Source organism: Bos javanicus, chromosome 13, assembly GCF_032452875.1.
Source record: "Bos javanicus breed banteng chromosome 13, ARS-OSU_banteng_1.0, whole genome shotgun sequence".
Lineage (NCBI taxonomy): Eukaryota > Metazoa > Chordata > Mammalia > Artiodactyla > Bovidae > Bos > Bos javanicus.
Window position 1 is genome coordinate 29,287,530 of NC_083880.1, and position 13,741 is coordinate 29,301,270.

A 13,741-nucleotide genomic window follows, 5' to 3' on the forward strand; every position below is an offset into this window, starting at 1 on the left:
ACTCTTCTACCAAGCTACTTAAAATGCAGAATACTCTGATCTGAAGAACTAACAGCTGCTGCTAAAATACCACATATTCTAAGTGTAACATAATATTTTAGCATGAATTTGCCTGACAGAATAGACTGCCAGCCTTGACTGACATAAGACAAGAGGACATAACTGATTTGGCGGGGAAGACCATCAGAGGGAAACCCCAGAACCACCTTCTAACCCTTGAATTGAACACAGCACCCCCCACATCCCTTCCAGACATCCACCTTAAATAGATCAGACAAAACACAGCTGTATGGTCCAAGCATGTGGTGATTTTTATTAAGAATAACTTTGGTTCTAAGAATTCCACCCTTAATTCTGTAATACTTTCCATTAAAAACAATTATACAAGAGCAAATACAAAAAATATTAAATTATGAAAACAAATCCATTAAGGCTCCCTTTATATATATTATATACACTCAAACAAGTGAACATTTTTCAGAGTAGAAGAATAAAGTCAACTGTGGTAGCTTAGAAAGCAACACTACCTTCCTACTTGGAGATTAGAAAACACTGAGCTATTTTAAGAAAACCATAGAGTGGAAAAATGGAGCCATTTTTGTCAAAAAGTGGCTCAAAGCCCAAAACTGCTCAGATGTCCGTGAGTCCTAGAGGTATGGACTGTAGAGTATTGAAGTGTGGGGCAGCAGGGAGGGAGAGAATGATGCCTTTTTAAACTCAAGCTTATGAGCCGGGCTGACCTGGCAACTTCAAAAAGCTTTTCTATCTGTACATTCCACTGTTTAGCGAGGAAACTTAACTTGACACTATTTACAAGTCTTCTTTCAGCCAGACCTTGGACTACCAACCACTACTACTTTTGCAGATTTGTGAGTGAGATTGAGAGGGAAATGCTTTTGGAATTTAGCTTTTCCCAGTGAAGCATGAATTCTAGGTAAGTTCTGGGAACAGAATTGGTCCTTCTGAAGAAGCCTGTCTGGGCCCTTGAAAATTTTATCAAGTGGCAGAATTGCTTCAAGGATACAGGATCTAAAGATCTTGCATATCCAGCTGGATTAAAGGCTACGAGCTAGTTTTGAATCTTCATTTTATAAATCGCATCACTATTTCGTATACACAGAGAAAGAACTCTAGTCAATGTGCAATCAGAAATGTACTTTCAAGATGCTTAGTTAACGCACTTTCTTCTTGCAAAAAGAATGATGGGAAAAAATAGGTATCCTTCCATCCTTCCAAAGCAAATTACTATACAGCAACATTTTATCCTAAGCACCTCGTATTTTATTCATATAATACTTGCTGATGAAAGAAATGTTTCAGGTGTAGTCCACATGTTCTCTGACTAGCAGTACATTATCTCTGCATTTACTTTTGTCTTGTTCACATTAGGGATGAATAGAAGCCTAATGGCCAACCATGAAAACTGCAGAATTCCCAGAGAAAGCTAATTTCTACTAGGCTGATTAAGGATTCAAAAGCTTAGGATCCAGCTTTCTTTGATTCTTGAATTATAAGAGCCTTCAATGTCGAACTTACTGGATAAGTAATTTCTACAGAGAACATACTGGATCCACACAGATTCTTCTAAACCACCCCAAGTAGAAGTGCTTCCCCTGCCCATACTGATGACAGAGAATGGATTTTGCATTAAGAATCTGCTGTAAAGTTGGTAATTCGGGGTTCATGTGGAGGATAGTATGCCAGTTGGAGAGCACAGACTGAGTGTGCCCCATCCCCTCAGCTGTTCCTGAGAGATCAACAGTGGTCATAACATCATCCTTACCAACAGTATCACCATCACGAAGGTAGGGATGAGACAGTCTTCCTTCACAAGGAAAAAGGGCAAAGAGCTGGTGATCATTAGAGAATTTCAAAGCTTGGATTCAAATAATATTCAAAATGCATAAATGCTATAATTCTTCCAGAGACCAGTTCATATTCATTTCACATCAAAAAGCCCAAAGAACTCTTCCTTCCCAAGCTTCCGGTGGGAGCTTTCCCCATACTGTTCTCAGAAGAAACCAAAAGACTTGAACGCACTCCTTTGACACTGAAGTTGGGCTATTCGGACTAGTTTTTATTTCTCGAAGGGCTGGGAGATTATTTCACATGAAAGGACTAAATGAGCAAGAAATTAAAAACAAAAATGAAACAAAAGCCCTAACAGTTATCAAAACAATACCCGGATTTGTAGGACATACCTTCCCTGAAGTAGAAGGTCACCGTGAAGCCTCAGAAAACCAGCAGGAATGAAAATAAGATCAAGATGGACATTTACAGAGTTTTGTTTCTAAATTTTGTTTCTGTATTTTTACACCTCCTCATCCTATTTCTGAATCTTAATGTCAACAAAGGTAACAGCTGTGCTCAACATGAATATTCACATTCTCCAGCGTGAAGCCTAAACTGGGTGAGAGTGTAAATGAGACAAGAAAACGGAATTTACAAACGGTGGATGTAACAGATTCAATGCATTTCTGTGCAATCTAAATTATTGGATAGCTAAGAAAGGAAGAACGAAAGGTGTCTCCTTTAGGTTTTGAAAGAGAAAAGGCTCTGTGCCCCACTAAACTTGGATTGAAAGAAAAACCAAGTAGTGCAACTCTCAAGAATTTATTCCAGTGTCCTCTTCCCTTGTTTCTTGCTGTTGTCTTTTAAAAGTCTTTGAACACAGGTCCACTATCCCACCTTAAGTGCTGGTCAACATCCTTTGTTTGGCGAATAGGAACTGCAACAGTCACAGACGACTCACCCACCCGGATGGGAGAAAAACCAAAATCAAACCCTTTTGAAAGTAACAGATCTCTGCTGGCTGGGATTCACTCCAGGGGCTTTGGCCCTGAGCTTAGGCGCTGGGGAGGCCCTGGCACAGGCCTTCTGTGTGCTGGGCTGGGTGCGTGGTCTCTGCAGCCTGGACCTACGACTCCTGGGTTTGCGCCACTTCCTGGCCTGTTCTTCTGAGATTGCCTTTAACCTTCACAAACTCTGGGGCATTTTCTTGCTCTTCTTGCAATTTCTGTTTCTCAAGTTCAAGCTAAACAGAATTCAGAAACAGGAGAATTATTTACCAAGTATTTACAAAGGGAGAGGCTTTCCAAAACACTGTTTTCTCTTCCCAAAGGCCCTAATGACTTCGATTCCCAACAGAAGAAAACCTTCTCCTGTCTCCACTTTAAAATATATTTATATTTTCATATATGTGGTGGGATCTAGGTCCTGGGGTAAGAATTCTGCACAGAAGCAGCAGTCCACTGGTTGTTGCTGAAACCCTGGGGGGTGACGAGAACTTGAAGATCAAGGCTAAGGATGAAAACAAGAGCTGAGGGAAACACACACATGTTGTGAGGGAAGCTGAACTTCACTCATGTGCTTGAGCTCCAGCACTGGGCTGTAAATTCAATGGTAGTCCCTGGCTTTGGCTGTGCCTCCCTGATCTCTTCTAGACCCTCAACAGAATCCTTCTCTTTATCTTGAATGTCTTTTAGTCCACCTGCAGACATCTGTCTCAGCTTTTCCTTTCACTGTATATAAACACTTATATCCAACATGCCTGGGAAATTCTGGACAAGGTAAGTCAGGGAAAGACAAGTACTGTATGATCTCTCTTATATGTAGAATCTAAAAACAGAGGGTAAAATGGGGACTAGCAGGGACTTAGGCTGGGGGAATGGGAAAGATGCAATTAAGGGTACACACTCGCAACTTTCAGAAAACTAAGATCATTGCATCCGGTCCCATCACTTCATGGGAAATAGATGGGGAAACAGTGGCTGACTTTATTTTTCTGGGCTCCAAAATCACTGCGGATGGTGATTGCAGCCATGAAATTAAAAGACGCTTGCTCCTTGGAAGGACCAACCTAGTTATGACCAACCTAGACAGCATATTAAAAAGCAGAGACATTACTTTGCCAACAAAGGTCCATCTAGTCAAGGCTATGGTTTTTCCAGTGGTCATATATGGATGTGAGAGTTGGACTATTAAGAAAGTTGAAAGCTGAAGAATTGATGCTTTTGAACTGTGGTGTTGGAGAAGACTCTTGAGAGTCCCTTGGACTCCAAGGAGATCCAACCAGTCCATCCTAAAGGAGATCAGTCCTAGGTGTTGATTGGAGGGACTGATGTTGAAGCTGAAACTCCAATACTTTGGCCACCTGATGCAAAGAGCTGACTCATTTGAAAAGACCCTGATGATGGGAGGGATTGGGGGCAGGAGGAGAAGGGGACAACAGAGGATGAGATGGTTGGATGGCATCACCGACACAATGGACATGGGTTTGGGTGGACTCCGGGAGTTGGTGATGGACAGGGAGGCCTGGCGTGCTGCGGTTCATGGGGTCGCAAAGAGTCGGACACAACTGAGCAACTGAACTGAACTGAACTCCCAACTAGAAGATAAGTCCTGGAGACCTAATACATAGTCCAGGGGTTACAGGGAGCAAAACAATTATAAACATGAACATTAAGAAACTAGAACGCTCCCTACCACTAGCTGCTGCTGCTGCTGCTGCTGCTAAATCGCTTCAGTCCTGTCCGTGCAACCCAGTAGACGGCACCCCACCAGGCTCTGCCGTCCTTGAGATTCTCCAGGCAAGAACACTGGAGTGGGTTGCTGTTTCCTTCTCCAATGCATATAAGTGAAAAGTGAAAGTGAAGTTGCTCAGTCGTGTCTGACTCTTAGCGACCCATGGACTGCAGCCTACCAGACTCCTCTGTCCATGGGATTTTCCAGGCAAGAGTACTGGAGTGGGTTGCCCTTGCCTTCTCCGCCCCACCACTAGAAGAAAGGGTAATTATATGACAGAAGTGTGGGCTAACTCTACAATGACAACTGTGATACAAATGTATAAAATCAGTGTATTTTCCCTCAAACAATATTTTATGTCAAATATCTCAATAAAAAACCCCCACCTTTACCCCCAATCACCCTTACCTGCTCCAACTTCTGCTGCCGTTTTAATAGTTCTATTTCCAAGTCAGATTTCTTCTTTTGTGCTTCTTCTTCCTTCTGCTTTATTACTTGATCTCGTTTTCTCTTTTCCATCACTTTCTGCAGTTCTGGTTTATTCTGAGGGGCAAGACCCCTGCAAAAAAAGCATTAACAAATCACTTTGCTGAACACCTCAAACTAATGCAATACTGTACTTCAAAAAAAATTTAATTGAAAAAAAGTAAAAAAAAAATTAAATTGAAAAAATTTTAAAGCATTAACAAAATTTGTAACCTAATGGATACATTTTTCATGATCAGAAATTTAGGCACCAACCACAGAAGGGCCCAGTAGCTTAGCATGACTGTGACGCCTACTACCAACTAACAGTCAGCACTGAGGAGCCTCAGCAATTCACAAGCATGGAAGAAAAGGGCAAGGGCATCTTTCTAACAGTAAGCAAAACCCGCCGCTCAATAAAATCTGTACTGCATGCCAGATACTAGGCCATGCAAGGGAGGCTAGTGTCTGTGGTTTGTGGGGGGAGTTCAGGAATAGCACGCTCATTCAGAGCATGTGATGGTCACCTATACTGGAGAGGAAGTTGCCTCCACCCAGAATTCCAGGGGAAGTTTCCCAAGATGGAGCCCCTGACCCCAAGTATTAAATGTAGCCTGGAGAGAAGCTAGCAGAAAGCTCAACAAAATGGCCCGGAAACCTCCTCCAACCCTCCCTCTTTCAGACTTGGGAGAGGATTCTCACACATCCCAAGGCACACCCAAGGCTCCATCACTGCTGGGGTTGTGGCCACGGCAAATCCAGATCCCGACTCCCAGGCCAGTGCTCTGGAACCATTTCAGACACACAGTTCAACTGCTGACAATGCTTGGAAGTCAGGCTTCAGGGAGCGATGGATCAGGCTGCCAGCTCTTCATATGGGGCGAAACAAAACCCAAACTTAGGTCATTCCCTGTCAGCTCTCATCTGAAAGGTTTGAGCCAGGTCAGGGGAAGGACATTCATTGACACTTTCATAGAAGGGATTTCTATGCTAAAATCAGCTGGGATTTGCCCAGTCTCCATTTCTTCAGCCAGGGTTGTTGGCCAGGTTGTTCCTCAGGGTTTGGCCAGGTTGTTCCTCCAGTCTGGACTCCCCCATGCCCCGACCCTCTGTGCTGGCTTAGCTGCCCACCTCCTGTTCACTGTCCTCCCTCTCTTGAGCCAGGCTCCACTGCCCCCTAAAGTGTCTCAACTCTGTGTTCACACTGATGACAAAAACACAACAAATTACAGAACAGCAAGAGCATTATCAAGGTCAGACAGCCAAGGGGATAAGTGACAGTGCTATCACACTCGCACCCACGAGCACACACACAGCCACAACAGGAACTCGTGCTCGTCTGGGCTGCAGGAAACCAGCTCTGCTGGATCAGCCCAGGACCTCGGAGGCCCATGTGCCTCCCTACACACCTGCCGGCCTCAGTGATGGTATCATCACTGAGGAGTCTGTGCACCGGGCCCATCAATCTCCGTGGCTGTTCTCCAAACTACTCCAATCAGCTAAGGCAACTAATCAACCAGCAGTCATCTGAATAACTTAAAGAATTTCCAAAACATGTTCTGGTTTTAAGAATCTCAACAACACCCTTGCTTCAATCTCTTTCAAGTTCACCCTATCATATTTTGCAAACTAATCATACTTGCAAACATCATACTTCCTCATCTATTGGAATTTTTAAAATTCTGGCATCTCTCCTCTCTACCTACTTTTAAAATCACAATAAATGATTTTTTCAAAGTTGCTATTTGTAAAGATGAGTATAATCCATCACTGAAGATAAAGGACACAAAATAACATGTATATCTTCCCTTTCCCCATTTTCATTAGCAGAACCTTTGGTTTAAAAAAAAAAAAGAAAATACTAAATTCAGCCATATTTCCAGTTAAATAGAAGAGGCTATTTTGTGATTTAATTACAATTTGTTTCCCAGTTATTAAGATTGTATGAGGTGGAGAGAAGTATAGGCGGACTACTCCAGAAACCAAATCTTTACTCAGTGCAATAAAAAAGTTGCTTACAGTACTTTCCTCCTATAGACTTAGGTGTCACTGAGCACTGGAAAATCTGTTTGTAAATAATCTGAAAAAGACCCACTGAGCTTCATGACTATTAAAAACTCTCACTATGACACTTACAGAGTTAAGAGATTTAAATTATAGAATTAAGAACTTAGCTACCTGCACAATTTAAATTTCAAACTATAATTCACTGGAGAAATTAACCTCAACTGTTATTAAGTGCTTCTGGATTAAGCAAAAGCTGTTGAACAAACTGATGTATGATGCATTAAGCTGGCACTCTACAGAAACATGTGAATGGGTTTAACTAATACACATATTCATTTTCTGTTCAAAGATTTTACCCAATAGTGCAGTAAGATAAAATATTTAGTAACACAAAACTCAGGAAAATGGCGCTTATATGATAAATGTCCTGCACTTATAATAGTCAAGAAGTCATACAAATTGAATTAATATTTTATTAAGCAGCTCACTTAACTTTGTGCTAAATGGAAAAAGGCAAGCACTATCTATGTGATTCTCTGAGTCTAAAACTGGATCAGACTGCACAGAGAGCATACACAGGCAGAAATTAGTTTCTCTCAAGTTTCATAAAAATGACAGTATAAGCCTCTGCATGACAACATTGATTATCTTTAATCCATTCTGACATATACAATTAACAACAACTTTCAATCACTTGATGACTGACAACTTGGTCTGGGGGCCATGGTACCACTCAAGACCAACAGTTATTCCCAAATTGCTTACTGTGACTTTTATAGTGGACCAAGTTGATTTTTTAAATTAGTGAGTCCTCTTTGAAAAAAACAATGTTTTTTAGGGCTTCCCTGGTGGCTCAGATGGTAAAGAATCTGCCTGCAATGCAGGAGACCTGGGTTCGATCCCTGGGTTGGGAAGACCCTCTGGAGAAGGAAATGGCAACCCACTCCAGTAATCTTGCCTGCGAAATCCCACGGACAGAGGAGGAGCCTGGTGGGCTACAGTCCATGCGGTCACAAAGAGCTGGACATGACTTAGCAATTGACACTTTGAAAAAAAAAGAAAAAAGTTAGGTGACATATACATATTAGCAAGACAAGAAGTGAAAGCGCACCACAACTCCCCCGGTCGACATCTACTGGGCACACCATTCGCATGGTATTCTAGGTGAATGGTGGCTCTGAAAACTGTACGAGATAGAGGCCCTACACCCATAGACTGCTCCCCACTCCTGAGTGCATTTGTGCTCAGTTGTTCGATTGTGTCCAATTCTTTGTGACCCCTTGGACTGTAGTCCACCAGGATCCTCCGTCCATGGAATTTTCCAACCAACAATATGTTGCCATTTCCTCCTCCAGGGGATCTTCCCAACCCAGGGATGGAACCTGAGTCCCCTGCATTGGCAGGTGGATTCTTTACCACTGAGCCACCTGGGAAGCCCTCCCACTACTGCATCCACAGATAACTTCCCATCTAGTCTGTGCTCCCCTATACTACCTGTACCTTTATCAGAGCACAGAAGTGCCAAAATTTTGCCACACCTACAGTGAGACATTTAGGTGGTTTCCAGTTGTCCCTGATGGAACACAAGGAGGCGAGAGACTTCTTCGACCATTTATATCTGTCCTATCCAAGTATTTCTGTTGGCAACATTCTCAGAAGCAGAACTGCTGGCTAAGCATCTGCATATTCTGGATTTGGATGTGGATGGCCAAATCACTTTCCAACTAGGCTGCAACAATTTATATTCCCACCGTCACCAATGAAAATGTACAGACAACTTTTAAAGGTCCCTTTCACTTTTCATAGAAACCACTGAACACATCTGGGGCCAAGTGGACCGCCCCACCTCCACGGCGGCCACACTTAAACCTGTGACAAGGAAACCATCATGCGGGTCAGCACCGGGCAGAGGCAGGTCTGGCACAAACCCTAACACAACACACTCCCTTCCCCTGCCTACCCAGCCAAGCCTCTTGGCCTAATATTTTCCTTTATGGGGGAGGAGGAGGGTTGCCTTTGGTTCTCCAGCCCTTGATCTTGAATCTTGGAATCTTCCGGTTTGGTCGGCCGACATCTACATTGTTGACTGAGCCCTTTCTACCTGCATGGATTCAAATGCAAATATTTCTACCTCAACTTCCCTTATTTTCTTTTCATGTTGCACAACAATAAGCATTTATTGAGGAACTAATTGTTTGTCTAGCAAAGCACGCCGACTGCAGAAGGTCCTGGAAACTGCTGACTGAAAGGTGCAAGCCAAAGATCCAATGATAGGGATGCAGGGTAGCTGGGTATTCTATATTTGTCCCAAAGGACTCTTTTTAGAAGGGCTTCCCTGATGGTTCAGTGGTAAAGAACCCACCTGTCAATGCAAGAGACATAAGAGATGCGGGTTCAATCCCTGGGTCGGGGAGATCCCCTGGAGGAGGGCATTGCCTGGAGTATTCTTGCCTGGAGTATCCCATGGACAGAGGAGCCTGGCAGGCTACAGTCCATAGCGTGACCAAGAGTCAGACACGACTAAAGTGACTTAGTATGGATACTCTTTTTAGAGAAGGCAGATTCTCTCTAAATTATATCAGAAATAAGCACTCTTGAACACTGATCTTCCAAGTATAAAAAATAATGCCTCTTGCAATCTGCCATTTTATGGAAATAGCTAAAGACTCTGAGAACCCTAACACAAGGTCCTAATCGTCAGACCAAGTGGCATGACCAGATCAAAATATAAAGACTTCTTAGGGACTTCCCTGGTGGTCCAGTGGTTAAGATTTCATCTTCCAATGCAGAGGGTGCGGGTTCAATCACTAGTCAGAGAGCTATGATCCCACATGCCTCTCAGCCAAAAAAATCAAAACATAAAACAGAAGCAATATTGTAACAAATTCAATAAAGACTTTAAAAATGGTCCATATCAAAAACATCTTTTCAAAAAAAATTTAAAGACTTTTAGCCTGAAACTTAGGTGGGTCCAGAAGCTGGCAAACAGAAGAGCAGAATCCTTGGAGCGGGACGCGGTTTGAGAACACCTATGAGCATGTGCTCTCCCAAGCATGGACTCTGCTTTTGTCTTCTGATCTCTAGAAGGTGCTTCCAACAACTCTTTGAACTGCAACAGAGCTTTGAGCCAAATACGCAGCCACAAAGAGCAAAGGTTCCACAAAGCTTGTTCTGTGATCTCAGTTCTGTCTTCCTCTCCTATTCCTACCCCTTCTTCTCAGTTATATATTATTTTTAAAATTATTTATTTATTTTTCTGGGCTCCAAAATCACTGCAGATGGTGACTGCAGCCATAAAATTAAAAGACGCTTACTCCTTGGAAGGAAAGTTATGACCAACCTAGACAGCATATTCAAAAGCAGAGACATTACTTTGCCAACAAAGGTTCGTCTAGTCAAGGCTATGCTTTTTCCTGTGGTCATGTATGGATGTGAGAGTTGGACTGTGAAGAAGGCTGAGCGCCGAAGAATTGATGCTTTTAAACTGTAGCGTTGGAGAAGACTCTTGAGCGTCCCTTGGACTGCAAGGAGATCCAACCTGTCCATTCTGGAGGAGATCAGCCCTGGGATTTCTTTGGAAGGAATGATGCTAAAGCTGAAACTGCAGTACTTTGGCCACCTCATGCGAAGAGTTGACTCATTGGAAAAGACCCTGATGCTGGGAAGGATTGGGGGCAGGAGGAGAAGGGGACGACAGAGGATGAGATGGCTGGATGGCATCACCGACTCAATGGACGTGAGTTTGAGTGAACTCTGGGAGTTGGTGATGGACAGGGAGGCCTGGCGTGCTGCGATTCATGGGGTCGCAAAGAGTCGGACACGACTGAGGGACTGATCTGATCTGATCTGATTTATTGGGCTGTGCCAAGTCTTAGTTGTGGCACTTGGGATCTTCAATCTTTGTTTGGGGGTTGCAGGATTTCAGTTGGGGCGTACAGGATCTTAATTCCCTGACCAGGGATCGAACCCAGGACCCCTGCATTGGGAGTGAAGAGTTTTCACCACTGGAACACCAGGGAAGTCCCTCATTCATATTATTATTAAATTTGATTCATAGCTGTCTTTAAAGATATATATAATTAAAGACATACATAATTCTATATTGATTTCAACCCTTTTTTATTCCGAAAAAGCTACTGTGTCACCTTGAGAAGACTCTTTAGCCTGGTACCCTGAAGAACTTCCCTTCATTCACATATCAAATTAGAACAATTCCAAAACAACACACACTGGGTTTCTGAAAAAAAAATCATTGGATAAAATATGGGAAAGCCCTTTACAAGTTGCAGAAAAGTCAATAGAATTTCATTACGGTACAAACTAGTCAGCAAGTATGACAACCCTTTAACTGAATATATACATACTATCAGGGCTTCCCTGCTGGTTCAGATGGTAAAGAATCTGCCTGAAATGCATGAGACCCAGGTTTGATCCCTGGATTGGGAAGATCCCCTAGAGAAGGAAATGGCAACCCATGCTAGTATTCTTGCCTGAAGAATTCCATAGACAGAGAAGCCTGGCAGCCTATAATATAGTCCATGGGGTCACTAAGAGTCGGACATGACTGAGCAACTTTTATTCATTCATTCATACATACTATTGATGTGATACTATTATTTGGTACTTAGAAATAAAAAGCCAAAGTTGTGAAAAAGCATGTGTATTAGAAGATGAATATAAGAGAAGAAACCACTTTAGAAGTCTTTACTCTAAAACCAGTTGTATTTCTAATAAGAGGATTCTACCAAATTAAGATTTTACTTTTGAAAAAAACCTAAAGAAGTAGGATAAGATATACTCACTTGATCTTGCAACTTTTATTTTATTTTTTTAAATACACTTCTACAACCAGATCAGAACTCTTTAGAGAAAAACAGGAAAAGGCAATAGGGATTTTTCAGATGCTGCGGCAGGGTAAGTAGAAAGATGGATGGTGCTTACTGAGCACATCTTACATAGGTCAGGTATTTTAGTAGGTGTTTATGCACATTCTCCTTCATTTTCATCTTTATAAGAAAGATTATTTTTATCCCTCACTTAATAGATGAAGAAACAGATCTCAGGAAGGAAGACCTTGTCCAAAATCATAAAAGGTTGGGAAGATCCCCTGGGGAAGGGAATGGCAACCCACGCTAGTATTCTTGCCTGGAGAATCCCATGGACAGAGGAGCCTGGCAAGCTGTCCATGGGGTCACAAAGAGTCAGACGTGATATAGCGACCAAAGAACAAGTTAAATGTTGAACCAGATCCATACCATTTCTCCCTTACCTCAAAGCCCACGTGCTGTCTACACCTTGGTGCTCAAGAGAACATGAGCATTCTCTAAAAGCAGCTGAGCTGGGCCCAGCTAAGAGGTCAGCTGTGCAAACAAGGAGAGAAAAGCACAGGAGAAAGGCCAACAGGAAGACGCTGCATCCTCACAGGATGTATCTACTGCAGGAAATCTGGAAACAGATTCACTGCACAAACCAAACCAGTAATGTTCTACCTGTAGAGGTATGACCCAGGCTGCTACATACATTTCTGCAGAATAGTCTAGAGCCTCTAATTCAAACAACGACTACGCTGCCAATTTTGGTTTACTTTTGCCTCTATTTCTGACATGGAGGCTTTTTGTAGACGTTACAGAAAAAACACAAAACCAACAACAGTTTGAACTAGAATGTTTCTCAGAGATCAGCTAAGTGTCCTAGTGCTATTTGACAGACAAGGAAACTAAGATCCAAGAGATAAAGACAGTCAGAAAATTTTTTGTTCAGAAAACCATTTAGCTACTCTCTTTTAGAGGATATTAAACTTTCCATCTTCCCAGCAAAATGCAGATGTGGTTTCTCAGGAACAGCTTCCAAATTCTCTGGCCTACTGAGGAACTTACATAGTCCTGTTTTACTTTGGGCATGATGATACCCATTTGGTTTTGTTGTTGTTTTAACTTTTATGTGATGAAGACAGGAAGAAGTTAAGCACTTACTCAAAAAGGATCAAACTCATATTCTGTTGAATAAGGGTTAACCCAGCAGCACACTGTCGTGTTGGGGACAGAAAGCAAAACACATCACCACTTCTGGAGGGAGAGATGTAGTCACAGAGAGTTCCCAGGACGGGAGTTAGGAGTTCTAGCCTAGGTATACTCAGACAGAGAATTACCAGAAAAATGCCCCCTCATATCCTTGTTAAAAGGTTTTATTTTTAATTAAGCCTTCCTTCCAAAACATTAGCCCAGTGCTTAGCTTTGTCTGCACATCTTTCAGTTCAGTGAGTAGTAGCCACCCTTTCACCAAGGCAGAGCAAACAGTGAGTGGTTGAGTGATCCAGTTTCACAATTCAGGTCAACAATTTTAGTCTGAAGACCCAAAAACAGTTCTAAATGAAGTTTAACAGATCTTAGAGAAAATAACATGTGTCTTACATACTCAGCTCTACTTCCTCAGCTCTCCTAGCCCAGTGGTCTTGCTTAGAATCACTTAAAGAGCAGAGTACCAGCCATTAAAAAAAAAATGAAATAATGCCATGTGCGACAAAATGGATGGCCCTAGAGACTATGATACAAGGCGATGTCAGAAAGAGAAAGACAAATACCATATGATATCACTTACTCGTGGAATCTAAAATACGACACAAATGAACTTATCTACGAAACAGGCTCACAGACACAGAAAACAGACTCATCGTTGCCAAGGAGGAGGAGAACAGGGGAGGGATGGATGGGGAGTTTGGGATTAGCAGATGCAAACTATTATATAC

General features: G+C 42.4%; 1 protein-coding gene across 3 annotated transcripts in view; it reads right to left on the minus strand.

The window, feature by feature from the left end:
- Nucleotides 1–288: 288 nt before the first annotated feature.
- The window catches only part of FAM107B (family with sequence similarity 107 member B), a 78,208-nt gene continuing 64,755 nt past the window's right edge, over nucleotides 289–13,741 (minus strand). For all 3 annotated transcript variants that reach the window (XM_061436092.1, XM_061436091.1, XM_061436094.1), the window contains exons 3-4: nucleotides 4,933–5,083; nucleotides 289–3,034 (exon numbers count right to left, since the gene is read on the minus strand). In XM_061436092.1, coding sequence (XP_061292076.1) covers nucleotides 2,918–3,034; nucleotides 4,933–5,083 — 268 coding nt within the window. In that variant the 3' untranslated portion in view covers nucleotides 289–2,917. The remainder of the gene's footprint in view (nucleotides 3,035–4,932; nucleotides 5,084–13,741) is intronic.